The 17751-nt window shown below is 47.2% G+C and overlaps 1 protein-coding gene across 2 annotated transcripts in view; it reads right to left on the bottom strand.

Moving 5' to 3' along the window:
* The window catches only part of AK7 (adenylate kinase 7), a 64972-nt gene extending 47548 nt beyond the window's left edge, over positions 1–17424 (bottom strand). For both annotated transcript variants that reach the window (XM_073895857.1, XM_025870437.2), the window contains exons 1-4: positions 16918–17424; positions 11802–11990; positions 6755–6863; positions 1748–1842 (exon numbers count right to left, since the gene is read on the bottom strand). In XM_073895857.1, the coding sequence (XP_073751958.1) occupies positions 1748–1842; positions 6755–6863; positions 11802–11990; positions 16918–17022 (498 nt within the window). In that variant the 5' untranslated portion in view covers positions 17023–17424. The remainder of the gene's footprint in view (positions 1–1747; positions 1843–6754; positions 6864–11801; positions 11991–16917) is intronic.
* Between the last annotated feature and the right edge of the window lie 327 nt (positions 17425–17751).

Raw genomic sequence — 17751 nt, 5'->3', positions numbered from 1 at the left:
GAGTAGTGAGCTCTGAGGACATTGTTTAAGCTTCTAGCTCCAGCTGTGCCTGAAGTCCACCTTTGGACTTACCAGTTATGAGCCAATACATTCCCATTTTGCTGAATTCAGTACAAGTTAGTATGTAAGCGAAGGAGGGAGCACAACCTGGCAGGCCTGCAGCTGGTCAAGTGACCAATGATTGTTTTAGAGCAGACACTTCACTGGACAGTCTGTGGGAAGGAACCAGAACAGGAGTCAAGGGGCGCCTGGGTGGCTCAGTCTGTTAAGTGTCTGCCTTCAGCTCAGGTCATGATCTCAGGGTCCTGGGATCGAGTCCCATGTTGGGCTCCCTACTCAGTGGGGAGTCTGCTTCACCCTCTCTCTCTGCCCCTCCCCCTGCTCATGTTCTCTCTCTTGCTCTCAAATAAATAAATAAAATCTTAAAAAAAAAAAAAAAAGAACAAGAGTCAAATGACCCGCTTGGTCCTTGAGGTGACGGCAGCCAGATGGAGTGGGTGAGTGAACTTTACAGAAAAAGACAGAAAACTGCAGGTCTCTGATCTCAAGGATCTCCTGGTGCACCAAGGGAGAGACGATTAAACAAACAAATGGCCTTTGATGCAATGTATGATCAGTCCCTACATATTTATTTCCTCCTTATAAGTAATGTGTTCCATTGATTCTAGCATGTGCCATTTCCCTCCGCACATTCTGGTCCCTGAAGGTAGGATGTGCCTTGCGATCAGCAGCTTCTTACAGTGGTGCTCAGCCAGGAAGCGCTGACGCCGTCCTTTCTGACACCTGGGGGACCTTGAGCACAACTGATACTGTCATCCCTTCCAATGGAATTAGGCACTGCACCTGTTCATTGAACTGTCTTTCTAAATGTCTTTCACAAGACCACACTGTGATTCAGCACCAAAGTGAAAAGGTGGTTCGTGGGCACGAAGGCACTGGGGCAGAACGGCAAAGGTACATCTGATATCCGTAAAGAAAATAAACAGCTCTGGAAGACCGACTCTAAGTCCACACTCTCCAGCAGAGGAATAATCGTGTGCTTTACGGAAAAGGAAGTAAAGGACACGAGGCAGCTTTCATACTGAGTTATTGTGTGGACAAAGACAGGACGTAGGGGTGAGTCACACACCTGGCCTCTGAAGACGAAGGGGTTTGGGGGTTCCCGTAACAACTCTATGGGGCATCCATTTTCCTCTTCACCTCTGCACGAGGTGTATGACAGAAATAGAGGTCTCAAAATGTCTAAAAGAGAGCTTTTTCAGATAAGAAGTCTAAGTGATAAGTAAGCATGGTTATGGTTTAATAGGTATCCTTTATCTTTTCCTTCCTAAGTGGCACATAACACAGTGAGGCCCCTTAGAATTGAGTGTGCTTAGAGTCGCTGATTTCTGTTCAACACTGATAATGGGATAGGGTTCAGGAGGGCAAGATTATATGGTGCACTGTAGAAAGTTCTCTCCACACACAGAAAACAAGGTAGGAAGGGCGAAAGGTTGCATAAAGGAAAAGCTAGTGTAGGGGTGCCTGGGTGGGTCAGTCGGTTGAGCATCTGACTCTTGATTTTGGCTCAGGTCATGATCTCGGGTCCCGGGATTGAGCCCCATGTTGGGCTCCTCACTCCATGGGGAGTCTGCTTGGGATTCTCTCTCTCCCTCTCCCTCTGCCTTTCTCCCCAATCACTCACTGTCTTATAAATAAATAAATCTTTGTTTAAAAACAAAAAAGGAAATGCTAATGCATTACTTACGGGGTCCAGGGGTTTGGATCGTGCCCAGGTCATCACCGTGGATACTAAAATAAATACCTTGTGCTTCTCAAAGTGGCTGACTTCTTCATTCAGTGCTGTAGGGCCAGAAAGTAGAGCAGTTATATGTACCCACAAAGACCTTGTTTTCCCCATCGTGTGTGGGACTTGAAATTAAGATGGGTGTCACCTCTGTGCTTCCCCGGCTGGTCCCCCTGCCCTCACGGGTCTTGGCATTTTCCCTCCAGCCACCCGACCTCTACTGAGCCCGGGCTCCCAGGATTAACCCTCTTTCCTGCCTCCTGGGCTGTAGCAGTGTGATTTCACTTTTGGGGGTGGCCGGTGGGAGTACTGATGCTCGCTGGCATGGACTAGAACACTTTACGGCCCTTCCTTCATCCTTACCGTTATGACACAGGTACTACTATTATTTCTGTTTTGCAGATCAGGGAACTGGGGTGCAGTTTGCCCAGAGGTATGGAGGAGAGGTGGGGGGCACAGTCCCATCCCAGCAGCCTGGTTGCAAAGGCCGCGCTCTCCCCACTATGCCGCGTGTGGAATGGAGCAGGGGGCCCTAGCAAGGTTGGGGCTGGGGCCGCAAAGGCCCCAAATCTGAAAGTAAGACCCCCTGACGGTTTCACCTAAAGCAGTCCTGTGTAGCTTGCGCCACTGTGGAAGGAAGTAATTTGGGGGGTTTCACATTCCCCCTGGCCTGGGGGGTGGGCAGCCCATGCTGTGGTCGCCGTGGGCCGTGGCCAGAGGGCTTGGGTACAGCAGGAATGGCTGATTGTGAACATTCTGTAGGGATCGGAATTGAGAACAGTGGTGGATGGAAGGATGAACATTGGACTTCTAAAGGGTTTGTCACCTCTAGGGGAGGAGGGGGTGGGCTCTCCACACACTGAAGCATTAAATCTCCTTAAATACTTTCGGCATGTGATCCCATTAAAATATTTTTCATGACATATAATTTTCCAGAGGAAAAAAAATCTAAAGGGAGGTCTAATTAAATTGTCAGAGGAGCTAAGTGACACGGTTGTCATGGTACATTTTTAGTCTCAGGAGCTGATTCCCTAAAGAAGCAAAACAATAAAAGGCTGATACCCTGAATCCAATGAACGTGTGGAGTCCGGCCCTAAGGTGAGAAAGCATTACTGAATTAAGTCTGAGAACACGATGTCCATGTATTAATCTCTGACTCAAGTGTTAATTTTAGTTCCATTTTCATTCTATTAACAAAAATGGCTTCTTCAATTTCATTTTGCCCTTTTGCCCTTTTGGCTCTACTATGCTTCAGACTGGCCTAGTTTGTGAATGTTTGGCCCACTTAGAGATCCTCAAAGTGGGTTATCCTTTCATTTGTGATCATTTTAATGGGTCTAAAATAATCTCCTTGTTCACTTGGAACAAGCACATTTTATCCTTATATGCAAATGGCTTCTCTTAATCCTAACACTTGCTTCCTTTCTCTTGTGTCATCTTGTCTTCCTTGGAGAGCATCTGTGAAAAGCAAGGTAGGAGAATCCTTTTCAATTAAAAACATTTTAAAATTACTTAATGACACATTATTAAGAAGTAAGACATAGATCCTTTGCAAAAACAAAAAACGAAAAACAAAAAACCCTGGTGGCTCAGTCGTTAAGCGTCTGCCTTCAGCTCAGGTTGTGATCCCAGGGTCCTGAGATCGAACCCCCAGCTCCGTGTCGGGCTCCCTGCTCGGTGGAGAGCCTGCTTCTCTTTCTCCCTCTGCCCCCTCACCCTGCACTGCTTGTGCTCTCTCTCTCTCACTCTCGCTCTATCTCAAATAAATAAATAAATAAAAATCTTAAAAAAAACCCACAACAAACAAACATACAAAAAAAGCCCCAAACAAAAACCAAACCCCAAATCTAAGCTTGTGCACATCAAGTAAAAGGACAAAATTCTTTTTTTTTTTTTTTAAAGATTTTATTTATTTATTAGAGAGACAGAGAGAGCACAAGCAGGGGGAGTGAGAGAGGGAGAGGCAGGCTCCTTGCTGATCACGGAGCCCAATGTGGGGCTCGATCCCAGGACCCTGGGATCATGACCTGAGCCGAAGGCAGACGCTCAAATGACTGAGTCACCCAGGCACCCCTAGGACAAAATGCTTGAAGCCCCACCAGGCCCACGTCTACCCCACCCCCAGGTGACCCTGATGACAGGCTGAAGGCCTCTGACTATTACTTTCTTGCGGACACAAACACTCTGTTTTTCCAAAATGAGGTAAGACAGTTAAAACCTTTCCCCCAAATAGAGAGGAAAAATTTTCTTAGTTATTTAAAGCTCTTCATTAGAATGAAGAAGGAAGGCAGTAAAACCCACTCCATATTAAAGCTCATGAAGGGAGTTGCTGTGTCAAAGTCTGGGAAAGCATTATGTTCCCTCGAGGGGCAGTGGGGGCTCCTAAGAGGAGCTGCAGCTCACCTGTCACAGCAGGAGGGCAGTGGCTAAGGTCTAAAATCCATAATCAAAGGACATCCGTGCAAGCATTTTTATGCATTAAAAGGTACAAGTGGGTTAAATGAGGTTCCTTTTGGGGCACAGGGATGGAGTGGAAGGGAAATGCAAGGAATCGTAGCTTTTTATTCTAAGCTCTACTGTGCTTTTTATTTTGTTTTATTTAAAGATTTATTTACTTATTTTAGAGAAAGAGAAATAGCACAAGGGTGCCTGGATGGCTCAGTCGTTAAGCGTCTGCCTTCGGCTCAGGTCATGATCCCTGAGTCCTGGGATCGAGTCCCACATCGGGCTCCCTGCTCAGCAGGGAGTCTGCTTCTCCCTCTGCCTCTCCCAGCCGCTCTGCCTAGTTGTGCTCGCTCTATCTCTCTGTCAAATAAATAAAATCTTAAAAAAAAAGAGAGAGAGAGAGAGAGCACGAGTGGGAGCGGCAGAGGGAGAGGGAGAATCTGAAGCCGACTCTGCCCTGTGTGTGAGCCCGATGCGGGGCTCGATCTCCCAACCCTGAGATCACACCTGAGCTGAAATTAAGACTCAGATGCTTAACTGACTGTGCCACCCAGGTGTCCCAGCCCTACTGTGCTTTTTAATTTTAAAAACATGTCCCAGGGGTTATTTCAGAAAAAAATGTTTAAACATTGCAAGTATACGTTATATAGAAACATCAATTTTCAAAGCCTGACAAAATAAGAACTCAATAAATGTTAGCTCTGATTGTGATTTTAAATGGTGCAATTATTTTAGAAGGTGCAATTATACATCATCTGTAAATATTTGCAAAGGGACAAAATGCAGATAGTTGGCTTTTCAGAAAAGCTCTGCTTCAAAAGATGATACGATGTTCATGTTTTTTATTTGTTTCTCACTGGATGAAATGTAGGCGCAAAGTTATAAAAGAGAAATCAAACATTCTAAACTCCTGAGGAATCCCACACATCCAACACACAGTACTTTTCCATCATTTCTCTGAGTATGGTACAGGCATTCCTGAGGCTGCATTCCATTTCTTTGAATTTAAGCCAAAATATTGCTTTGCTGCTGATTTTATTCAAGGGTTGGCAAAGTAGTGCCTCTTTTTATAAATAAAGTTTTATTGGAACCTAGCCCATCATTTACATATTGTCTATGGCTACGTTCTTGCTACAACAGCACAGTAGTTAGCACGAATAGCCAACAATATTTACTCTTCGGCCCTTTACAGAAAATTTGTTGACCTCTGTTCTAATCTGCCTGAAACAAAAATACTGATGTGAAAAAAATATCGAAATGTAAGGCGCTCTGTGTCTTTTTGGCTGTCCTGCTAGTCTAGGATGGTGATTCAAATAAGCTGATAAGCTTTCTCCTTTTCTCCCGACTTAATTGAGAGATGAATCGTAACAGTCCCAAATTGCTAAACATCACCCTGTTCTCTTAGACCTGCGGTCCTTAGAGTTCATTACAGTTTTGAAAGCATTCCAAACATGCAAGCATTCTCCCCGAGCCCTCAGCCCTGGCTGATGTCATGTCGCACTTGTTGAATTGAATCAAATCCTCACAAAAATCAGTCCTCCCCTCTTTATTAAAGGCACCATCCATCTCTTGATACCCTTCTTGTGAACCTGCCATCCTCTGCCCTGCATTAACGTTCCTCGTGTGTGCTTCAGCTCTTCCGTGGGACCGCAGGGACCTTGGGGTATAATCTCTGTCTCATTTGTCTTTGTATCTTCCCAATGCATTTCAACCCCGTCTCCTTAAGCAGTGCCTGTAGTATGAATACAGGCTGAATTTTGAAAGTTACCGTTTCTTTTCACGATTAAAAATATTCTATTCTGGGGCGCCTGGGTAGCTCAGTCCTTAAGCGTCTGCCTTCGGCTCAGGTCATGATCCCAGAGTCCTGGGATCGAGCCCCGCATCGGGCTCCCTGCTCAGCAGGGAGTCTGCTTCTCCCTCTCCCTCTGCTGCTCCCCCTGCTTGTGTTCCCTCTCTGGCTCTGTCAAATAAATAAATAAAATGTTTAAAAAAAAATTCTATTCTGCGGGAGCACGCATTTTTTAATGAATTCAACAAGGGGGCCATTAAGTCTCAGGTGGCTCTAAGGCCATAGCAGTTCCCATAAGCAAACCAAAACCTAGGTCTGTAAATGCCGCAAGGTTAGAAAATCAAAACCTAAGGACCACCAATCACGACAGTGACTAGGCCCTTCCAGGTCAGGCAAATGCTTCAGCCATAGCCAATCAAATAATGTCCTTGCTTTGCTCTGTAGGACCTGCCCCTGGCTCCTGTTGGTGGAGCGCTCCTAACCATTTCCAACGTGGCGAGCTCTCGTGAATCCGTTTTTGCTCAGATAAACTCCTGAAGATTTTCCTAGGCCTCAGCTTATCTTTAACACGATCCAAAGGCATTTTCATTAGCCTGATTTCATTTCACGTTTCATCTTCCATATCGGATCGGTTTCCCCCTGGCAGTAATTTGCCTCGTGGTCATTAGGTGGTTCTAAGGGTAAGGAAGTTGCGCAGAAGTGCCACTTTTGGAGAAAGAGAGCGATTCACTGACCAGAGACTGCCCAGATGGCCTCTTCTGCTTGCTGTGGGTTCTCAGTGATGTTATAAATGATGACGTCACACTCCAGGAGGCGCATGAGAAGGTCTCCTCTAGAGATGTTCTGAAAAAGAGAGTTGATAGTCATTTGTTGTGAGCAGCTAACCTTAATATTTAGCTGGAATGACACTTTCCAAATGAGATATACTGCAGATGAAGTGTCCTACAGGAAACATTTGCAGGATTTCTATTTAAAATGAAATTTTGGCTCTCTTCTGTGTGTAGTTTCCAAGTAACAAATAAGTTTATGGAAATAGCTGGGAACAGATGATTAAAAAATTGCATAATGATCTTAGGTACTATTTCTGCAGGCTGTTTAAACCCCAATTCAGAAGGGAAGAATTACAACACACTGAAAGAAAATGTGTGAGGCATTCGAAACTAACTCCAACTCTGCGCAAGATTATTCGAGCCATTATATATCGTGAATCACTCACAAGGGCTGATGAGTGATTAATGCGGATTGTTTCAGAATCCTCAAGATGGAATTAATCGGTCCTCTTTGTAGATGTAGGGTGCCTTATTACAGTTGACAGTTGGGAATATTTTAAAAATACAGAAACTTTTAGTGGGTAAAGATATAAAATTCTTACATTAGACAAAAGTAACTTTGGTGATTGTCTTGTTTTAAATAGTTATTCCTTCCTGTGTGGATGTCGGCAGGTTTCCTAGGAGTGCCCTACCTGGGGCGGGTATTATGATAACCATCAGAGGACCCTGCATTTCCAAATCAGGATTTGTATTCGCTGTTAGTCCAGATATCCTGAGGGGCAGATATTCCCCACAGTTCCTTGACCAGTTGCATTAAAGCAAAACATTTCAGGTCAGACGTGATCTCTTACCACATAACTTGGTTAAAGAACAAAAGCAAAGTGAGTGCCTATCCATATAGGGAGGACTACCCTGGCAGGGTTAATGCATCCCTGTTAAACCCAACCCTGCAGACGGCCAGTTTCCGCAGCCCGGTTCCCTACGGCCTTTGGCGTCCAGCTGTAGTCATTTCCGAGGGCTGTCACTTACTGTCACAAACTGAATGGCTTAAATAACAGAAATTCATGTTCCACAGTCTGGAGGCTACAAATGTTGCTGTTTGTGATTATAAGCCTCGGGACTGTTGCTGTCTGGCTGCCAGCCTGAGGCTGAAGTCACCCTTACGGGGAGGCAGAGCCCAGGAAGGGGCAGGAAAAGCAGCAGCAGCCCCTGGATCACGCCAGCCCTGAAACTGCATCTTCCTTGAGACCGCCAGCCACATACACTGAGGAATTTCTTTATTTGCAAAGCCAGTTTGTGTTGCCACACTTCCCTAGCGCTTGCAGCCCCCAAACAGCCCAAAGTGATATAGAGAGCAAGGTCCTTAATAAAAATGAGGCATCTAAAAGGCAGAGGGGTTTTGCAGAGGAGTGTGATAAATTTAATTTGGGGCATATTGATTCAGAAGTGCCGGCAGGGCTTCTGGGGGGGACGCACTAGAGGGCAGCTGGATTTGGAGGTCAACAGGGTTGGCGACAGATTTGAAAGGCATTAGCTCCTGTGGGGGAGCTCAAGCCATAGGACTGGATCAGATTGAGGAAGGACATCCATTAAGAGAAAGGAGGGGGCTCTGGGGAAAACAGCATTTAAAGGGAGCCTCAGATGAACAAGAGAAGTGAGGCTGTGGGACGCTGCAGAAGGGGGAAGGAGACTTTCCCCTGGGAAGCCAGGGAAGACAGGACTTTGGGAATTAGGAGCTCCGTGGTGACACTGGCCAGGGCATTTCCTGTGACGTGGTGGGGGCAGAGTCTGCTGGCAAGGGACTCCCAAGTGGCCGGGAGGGCAGGAGTGAGGCCGGCGAATGTGGCAGTGGTGGCCCGGGCCCGGGGGTAGCCAGCAGGGAGGCCACATGCAGTGTTTCCGACACTTGGAAAGATGTGAGCATGGAGTACGTGGATAGGCGGAAAGAAAGAAGCCAGTAGTGGGCAAAGCCCCTGGAGAGTGTGAAAGTGGGTAAGTGGTGGAGAAAGTTTCCTCGGATGGTGGGAGGGGGACTTGTTCATTCATTTCACAAGTGTTTTATTGAGGGCTACTTTCTGCCAGTCGATGTGCTCGGGGCCAAAGATGCACAGATGAGCAGAAGAAAAAGTCAGGTGCGGTGTCTTTTCTCAAGGGGCTGATAGTTGTAGTCCGGGCCACCCACCAGAGACAGACAATAACCATGAAGTGTGACAGGTGTGATGATGTAGGCAGGTAAAGGTGCTATGGGTGTCAAAGAAAAGAGCTCAGTATTGAAACAGGGAGTGTCGAAGTAGAAATCACCGAGGGCTTCCTAGAGGAGGTGACATCCTGAGTCAAATCCTGATAGATGACTAGGACTGGGTGGGGTTGGAAGAGGAAAGGCTGTTGCAGGGTGCGGTGTGTGCAAAGCTGTACGGTAGGGTCTGAAGAGCGGCAGGCAGGGTGATGAGAGGGATGCCCCTCTCGGAGGTATGCAAATGTCACAGGGTGAGGATTGGGTAGCACGTGTCACCGGGGAAGCAGTGAAACCGCTAGAGAAACGTAAAGATGCGCGGAAATTAAGATGGACACGCTAGGGCTTCAGCAAAGCTTGACTTTAAACTGAACACGTTTTTCTCTTCTTCATTCTTGAAGCCTCCCCCTCCCCCCTCACTTGCTTTTCGGTAGAATCCTTTGTTCCAGGAACTGGACATCGATATTGACATCCCGGGGACCTCAGTGTATCCTTAGTAACGGAGACGCGGATGGCCGGAGGGCCGGGCCGGGCCAGGCAGGAGACCACCCTGAAGACGGGAAGGGCGAGGATGACAGCACCAAATGGACTCCGCGAAACCACTCGGATCCTGTATTTTCTTGTAAAACCTCTCAGCCTTTTCCCTCCGGGGTGAGTCTGCAGTGTTTGGTTTTTTGTTTTGTTTTGTTTTTTTTCCAAGTTTTTATTTAAATTCCACTTAGTTAACATACAGTGTAATATTAATTTCATTTGTTGAATTTAGTGATTCATCACTTACACATAATACCCAGAGCTAATCCTAACAAGCGCTCTCCTTGATACCCATCACCCATCTAGCCCATCCCCCGACCCACTTCCTCTTTAGCGACCCTGTTTGTTCTCTACTGTTGAGAGTCTCTTACGGTTTGCTTCCCTCTCTTTTTTTTTTTTTCTTGCCATATAGTCATCTGTTTTGTTTCCTAAATTCCGCCTATGTGTGAAATCATTTGGTATTTGTCTATGACTGACTTGTTTCACTTAGCATAATACCCTCCGGTTCCATCCACGTCAATGTAAATGGTAGGTATTCTTCCTTTCTGATGGCTGAGTAATATTCCATTGTATACATATACCACATCTTCTTTATCCATTCATCTGTTGATGGACATCTTGGCTCTTTCCACAGTTTGGCTATTGTGGACGTTGCTGCTATAAACATTGGGATGCGTGTGCCCCTTCGGATCCCTACATTTGTATCTTTGGGGTAAATACCCAGTAGTGCAATTGCTGGGTCATGGCGTAGCTCTATTTTTGACTTTTTGAGGAACCTCCATACTGTTTTCCACAGTGGCTGCGCCACTTTGCATTCCCACCAACAGTGTAAGAGGGCTCCCCTTTCTCCCCATTCTCTCCAACATCTGTTGTTTCCTGAGTTGTTCGTTTTAGCCATTCTGACAGGTGTGAGGTGGTATCTCATTGTGGTTTTGATCTGTATTGCCCTGATGATGAGCGAAGTTCAGCATCTTTTCATGTGTCTGTTAGCCATCTGTATGTCGTCTTCGGAAAAATGTCTATTCCGTCTTCTGCCCATTTTTTAACTGGAAGGGTCTGCAGTTGTGAAGGCATTAGCCCGCTGCAGCCTCCTTTGCTGGGCAAAGTATCAAAACTGTCATTCCTCTTTATCCCCAAACTCTGTCTTCGTGTTATATTTCAGCTCCAGAGCACACAGGTGGGTTTTCCACAACAGAAGCACTGTTTCTCATTAAGACAGCAACATAATGATATGTTATTACTGAGTGGCTTATTACCAAAGGAGGTTTCTCTTTCACAGAGGTGAGCACCCACCACGGCCCAGGGTTGTTGGGGAATGGAGGGTAGAATGCATTTTAAACACAGCTTAGAAAAAAAATTTTTAGGCGGGGTGCCAAGGGAGAGGGAGAGAGAGAATCTTAAGCAGGCTCTGCACACAGCACAGAGCCCGACGTGGGGCTCGATCTCACAACCCTGAATCATGACCCAAGCCGAAATCAAGAGTCGGACGCTTAACTGACTGAGCCACCCAGGTGCCCAAAGTTTAGAAATTTTATGAGTCTGAAATACAGATTAGATCCATCCCTTCTAAGAAAATCTAATTTAGGGGCGCCTGGGTGGCTCAGTTGGTTAAGCGACTGCCTTCGGCTCAGGTCATGATCCTGGAGTCCCGGGATCGAGTCCCGCATCGGACTCCCTGCTCGGCGGGGAGTCTGCTTCTCCCTCTGACCCACCCCCCTCTCATGCTCTCTCTCTCTCATTCTTTCTCTCAAATAAATAAATAAAATCTTAAAAAAAAAAAAAAGAAAAGAAAATCTAATTTAAATTCTTTGCTCCAGGCAAGGCACATTTAAAGTGGAGACAATGATTGTTCTCCATCAGAGGAGAAAGACCTGCCTCGACCTGCCTGCCCCTCACCTTCTCCCTGTCCATGTTTGTGGGAGAAGTAGAAGCAAAGAATAAGAGCGCACTGTGGGGCACCTGGGTGGCTCAGTCGGTTGGGTGTCTGCCTTCGGTTCGGGTCATGATCCCAGGATTCTGGGATCGAGTCCCTTATCGGGCACCCTGCTCAGCGGGAAGCCTGCTTCTCCCTCTCTCACTCCCCCTGCTTGTGTTCCCTCTCTCACTGTCTCTCTCTCTGTCAAATAAATAAATAAAATCTTAAAAAAAAAAAAAAAAAGAAGAAGAAGAAGAGCACATTGTGAAGGTGTTGGAGCTCGAGGTGACTCTGCCCTTGGTCTATTCTTAGCAAAAGCCACCCGGACTTACACTGTATGTCTCCACGGCAAAGTCGGGCCGGACGCTTTCGAGCTTGGAGAGCGTGCCCACAATCTGGAAGGTGCCTTCCTTCAGTTTGGCTGATGCGGCTTCCAGCATGGTTGATTTATTTTCATCTTCTTCTTCCTCTTCTTCTGTAATTTCTTCAAGGGAAGCCCCGACTACACAGTTAGACAGAAACTGCAAGAAAACATAAATTTACTAAGAAAATACTAAGAACAACGTAGAGTGAGGGCAGCCAGTGAAAGGATTCTAAAAACTGAAGTTTCTGGAGGGCTTGCTAGAGGTACCAGACGCGCACAGCCAGTGGGTTATACAGTGGTGGTAGTTCACTGAAATTAGCAATAACCATGGTAACACAGTGAGGTGGGTACTATTACGATGCTCTGTTTTCTAGATGAGGAACCCAGGCTCAGAGAGCTTAAGGGATGTAGCAAGCATATGTGGCAGGGCAGGGCTGCAGTCACCATGTTGGTCTTGTCTAATAGAAATGGAGAAATGTCATGCTATCCTCTCTGGTAAATTAAACCGGCTAGCAGCCCCATTAAACAGAAGTAAAAGGAAACCAGTGAAATGAATTTAAATAATGTTTCATTTAACCCAACAGATTCAAAATATTACTAATTTCACATGTAATCCATATAAAATTATTAATTAGATCTTTTATATTCCTTTTTGCTTATACTAAGTCTTTGAAATTCAGTGTGCATTTTACACTGAGGGCGGGCACACCTCCATCTGGACTTGCCACATTGAAATGTTCTATAGCCGCAAGTGGCCAGTGGCTACCTTATTGAAGAACGAAATAGAATCAAGTTGGCAAAAAACAAACAAACAAACCAAAACAAACCAAAACAAACAAAATCCAAAGAGGGGCGCCTGGGTGGCTCAGTCTGTTAAGTGTCTGACTCTTGATTTCAGGTCAGGTCTTGCTCTCAGGGTCATGAGATCCAGTCCTCCAATGGGCTCTTTCCTGAGCATGGAGCCTGCTTAAGAGTCTCTCTCTTGGGGCGCCTGGGTGGCTCAGTTGGTCAAGCGACTGCCTTCGGCTCAGGTCATGATCCTGGAGTCCCAGGATCGAGTCCCGCATCGGGCTCCCTGCTCAGCGGGGAGTCTGCTTCTCCCTCTGACCTTCCCCCATCTCATGTGCTCTCTCTCTCTCATTCTCTCTCTCAAATAAATAAATAAAATCTTTAAAAAAAAAAAAGAGTCTCTCTCTTTCTCTCTCTCTCTGCCCCTCCCCCATCACCTTGCTAGCTCATGCTCTCTCTCTCAAAAAAACAAAAAAACAATTTTTATTTTAATTTACATGTTAAACATATGTAAGTAGTCATGACATTATCACACCTTGGGAGGAAAGACATACAAAAAAACCCCAAACAAACCAGAAGTCCCACCTCTGTTATTTTGATAACAGTCATTTCGAGTTAGTAATGCAAGCTTGTCAGGTTCAACCACTTATGGGACTCTATTTCTACCAAGTATGTCATATATATTTTCATTTCTCTCTCAAACATACACAGTCAATTTTATTACCCCATTTCACAGTTGAGGACATTGATGCCCGGCTCTAAGGAACTTGCCCAAGATTGCATGGGCAGGGAGGGGTGCAGTCGGACCTCCTGATCCCCAAGGCGGCACATGGACCCCACGGCCACCCGGCTCCCCTCCAGGGATGAGTTGGGGGGCGGGGACAGGGGGCAGGTGGCTTTGCCCCACTGGGCGGGGAGCCTGAAGACTAGAGACCCAGCCAGCCTCCATTTCTTTTATATGCTTCATATTCTCAGTCCCATGTTGCTTGGTATGGAGAACAGTAATTCCCTAAAATTTCAGAACTAGACGTCCAGGTGAGTCAAGGAATAACCAAAAAATTCTGTTATTGATAAGCTTTTGGAAAAGATCTCTACACACTAAAAGAAAATCTTTTGTTCTAAAAATATCATGCTGTAGGGGCACCTGGGTGGCTCAGATGGTTAAACGGCTGCCTTCGGCTCGGGTCGTGGTCCCAGGGTGCTGGGAGGAGTCCCGCATCGGGCTCCTGGCTCAGCGGGGAGCCTGCTTCTCCCTCTCCCTCTGCCTCTAGCCCTGCTCATGCTCTCTCTCTCTCTCTGTATCTCTGTGTCTCAAATGAATAAACAAAATCTTTAAAAAAAATATTATGCTGTAAAAAAATAACCAGAGCTCAAAAGGGGTAGAGAAAAAGGTTAAATTCTCTTGCCTAATCTCAATCACGTCCCCTCCCTTTTTAAAATAATCCAGGGGGTAACCTGGGTGGCTCAGTGGGTCAGGCATCCAAATCTGGATTTCATTTCAGGTCCTGATCTCAGGGTAGTGAGATGGAGCCCCTTGTTGGGCTCTGTGCTCTGCATGGAGCCTGCTTGTTTCTCCCCCTTGGCATCTCCCACACCCCCTTCCACTTTGTGTTTGATTCTGCTTTGTTAATTTTTGCGACAAAAATCAGTGGAGTGCTGACCACACGTGGGGCACCAGTGAGCTGCTGAGCAAGGCCACCTTCAGACTTCCACGGGTCCTTTCCTCCAAGGAAAAAAAAAATTAAAAATTATACTTTGTGACTGCATTGCCATAAAGACCTACCATCTTTGACTCCAAAATTTCATTTGCTTCCTTCCGATTTTAAAAGAGATTAGGACATGTTTGTGGGCCGCCAAGTCTCGTGGGCCCTGGGCCCTGGGCCGGCTGTCCTGGGGCCTGATTCCCTGCACTCTCACGCCCCTGTTCTCCGACTCCCGCCTTGGAACCTTTGCCTCTGCTGTGCCCTGAGAACCAGCTCCTCTGGCTTCATCTTCATCCTGGGGTGTGACGGTAAGGGGCAGCTTTAAGGAGAGCCCTTTCCTGAGACCCTAAGCAGCTGCCCTCTCTCACCAGCCAATCTTCTACTCTCTTTCTTCCAAAGTACCTATCACACACCTAAATACCGTGGTTGTTCAAAAAATTACTTATCGTCTATGGGAGGGGCAGAGGGAGAGAGAGAGAGAAAGAATGTCAAGCGGACTCCCCTCTGAGCTCGGAGCCCGACGTGGGGCTTGGTCCCGTGACCCTGACATCAAGAGTTGGAGGCTCAACCAACTGAGCCACCCAGGCACCCCTATTTTGAGACATTTTCTGCATATAGATCATCTCTATTTATTTCTTCATCTACCTGTCTACCTATCTTTATATTTGTATCTACCTTTTTGAAAGACATAAATCACTTCATACTACATCTGTCTTTTTAATGCTTCCTTTCTTTAAATAAACAGATTTTGTTACATATTTTTTCCAATTGTGTCTTTGTCCTTTCTCTGTCCCTCTCCTCGATTTTCTAGTAATGTGGAAGATACATCATGTGTTTTTAGTCTCTCATAGTAGATACATATCATATACACTGTACATACTGTTAAAAATCAAGATTCAATTGGGAATATTTGAAGATTGAATTGGCTTTACTAAGTGATTCATGAATTGAGCAGCAATCCCATCTAGCAAGCAGATGGGAGCCCTGAGAAGCTGCACAAAATGGAAGGTTTTTATGGGAAGGTGGATGGGGTGAGGAGTTATTAGCAAAAAAAGAAAGGATTGTTTTAGGAAGGTCACCTTCCCTTAGGGAAGGGGGGGATCTTATGCAGATGACCTCATCTTCCTTTGGGGAATGGAGAGAGCCCAGTGACAGATAACCTCATTGATGTCATCCAGAGAATTCCAGACTGACTGTCTTAAAATTCCACTCCTAGAGAGGTTGAAAACTACAATTAAGTCTTGGTTTGCTGTCCTGGCAAATGACTCCATCTTGGGCCTTGTGGCTTCCTTTTTAACAACACCATCACATAGACTACCATATATATTATTGCATGCCAGATATAAAATATACTATTTTACATATAAATTAACTATCTAAATCTGTATTATTTTTTTACTGATCAACTTTAGAAGGTGTACTGGGTTGAATAGTGGCCCCCTACTCCCCACCCCCATTTGGAAATAGGGTCTTTGCAGATGTAATTGAGTTAAAATGCGGTCATACTGGATTAGAATGGGCTCTAATCCAATGACTGGTGTCCTAAAAACAGGGAAATTGGGACACAGAGATACTTGAGAAGAACAGCATGGGAAGAGAGGCAGAGGTTGGAGTGATGAGTCTACAAGCCAAGGGATGCAAGAACTTCCGGCAAGCACCAGGCGCTATGAGAGGGGTATGAAGCAGAATCTCCCTCACAGCCTTTAGAAGGAACCAGCCCTGCCCACACTTTGATTTTGGGCTTCTGGCCTCCAGAACCGAGACAGAATAAACCCGGTTGTTTTAAGCCACCCAGTTTGTGGTAATTTGTGATCGCTAGGGAACCAGTATAGATGGTATGCACTGTAGCCACATCCTAATTCAGGTAGCATGTGTTGTCTGAAAGCGCGATCATTAGCCTCACAGAAGTCTGCCCAGGGTGAGGTTACACTTCTGGGTAGCTCCAGAGGGTAGAATTGAGATGAATGAGTCTTGCTCAGGCAAGTGATAAAATCATGGCTTTCTTCTGACTACCGAGTATTTGAAGATGAAGGGTCTCGGGATCCTCTTTTAGAATATCCTTATTTCCCAGGACTAACGATGAAGAGCGGGGAAGTTTAGTGGGACTCAGGGCCCAAGACAGTGCCTGGCACACAATAGACCCTCAAGATGCCTGTGCAAGGCATGGATGAATGAATATGCTTGGTTAGGCGACATAACCACTGGGCTTAGCTGTCAGATGTCTGCTTCAGATGCGGCGGTGGTGGGTAAGGAGAGCCCGGTTAGGCGGCCAGAGACCTGGGCCCTGTGTCCGGGTCCGGCCCCCAACTTGCTATGTGATCTGGGGCAGGTCCCTTTCTCCCTCTGAGCCTCAGTTTCCTTTCATTAACGGGGAGGACCCAGTGCTGGACCGGCGATCTCCAAACACCTGGGCTTCCGGCTGCGGCTCTGCGTGCGGACTGGTGCCCAGGACGCGGGACCCTCCTTTCGGGGAGGCCCTGACAGCGTCCCGTGGCGCAAACCCTCCCTGGGCTCCGGGGCTCGGGAACCCAGGGGCGGGGGACTGGGGACTGGGGGCTGGGGCTCTGTCTACTCTGACCGGCCGCTGCTCACCTTCCCGATGTTCCCGCTGCTGTATGAATCCAGCAGGTTTATAAACACCCTCTGGATCCGGATAACTTTCTCGGTGGCTGCAATAACTTCCTTTTCTTCAGCCATGCTGGGAGCAGCACTAGTTGCTAAGGAGAAAGCGTCCCTCTGGTTGCCAAGGAGGTGGGGCGGGGGGGCCCCCCCCGACTCTCCGGGGGCGGGGCCTAGGGCGCGAGGCGGGGCGTTCCCGGGGAGGGGACGGGGCCGCGGGTGTCCCGCGCGGGGTGGGCTCTGCGGGGCCTGGGGGCCACAGTGGCCCCCCACCCCCGTTCTGCTAGGCTCCACGCCCAGCGTTCGCCGGCGGAGCGAGTTCTCTTTCGGAGCCTCCCGGGGCCGTGCCGTAGGGGCCACGTGACCCCGGCTCCCTTCCGTCTCTTTAATTCCGAAACTGGAAACGACCCCGGGTTCACAAGACCCGGAGGACTGAAAATACTGCTGAATCAGCTGAACGAGGAAAGCCCGAAGCCCATTCCCCTGTGGGATCGTGTGAGCGGGAGGACGTGGCAATCCTCCAGCGCCGGGAGCCGCTGTTGCCATGGAGTTCTGGGTCCAGGACGCTGCAACGACAGCGTGTGTGGTCCTCACAGTGCAGTCAGTCGCCGCTCGGTCGATGGGGCTCGGCAGTCCCCGGGTGTTCGGTGGCAGTTCGGGAGAGACCTCGGGGCTGGGCAGGGGTGGTGGCGGCTAGAGGCCATGGTGCCCGGCGGCCATCCACATTCACAAAGGGACGGAATTTAGGCTTTTGACCTTTCCAAATGAGATTAGACATGCAGGTGCCCAGATAAACCGACAAATTAA

Source organism: Callorhinus ursinus, unplaced genomic scaffold (genome assembly GCF_003265705.2).
Source record: "Callorhinus ursinus isolate GAN/ISIS: 27379988/994484 unplaced genomic scaffold, GSC_fseal_2.0 scaffold8, whole genome shotgun sequence".
In the NCBI taxonomy this organism is placed as follows: Eukaryota; Metazoa; Chordata; class Mammalia; order Carnivora; family Otariidae; genus Callorhinus; species Callorhinus ursinus.
This window is presented reverse-complemented; position numbering and strand designations above follow the sequence as displayed.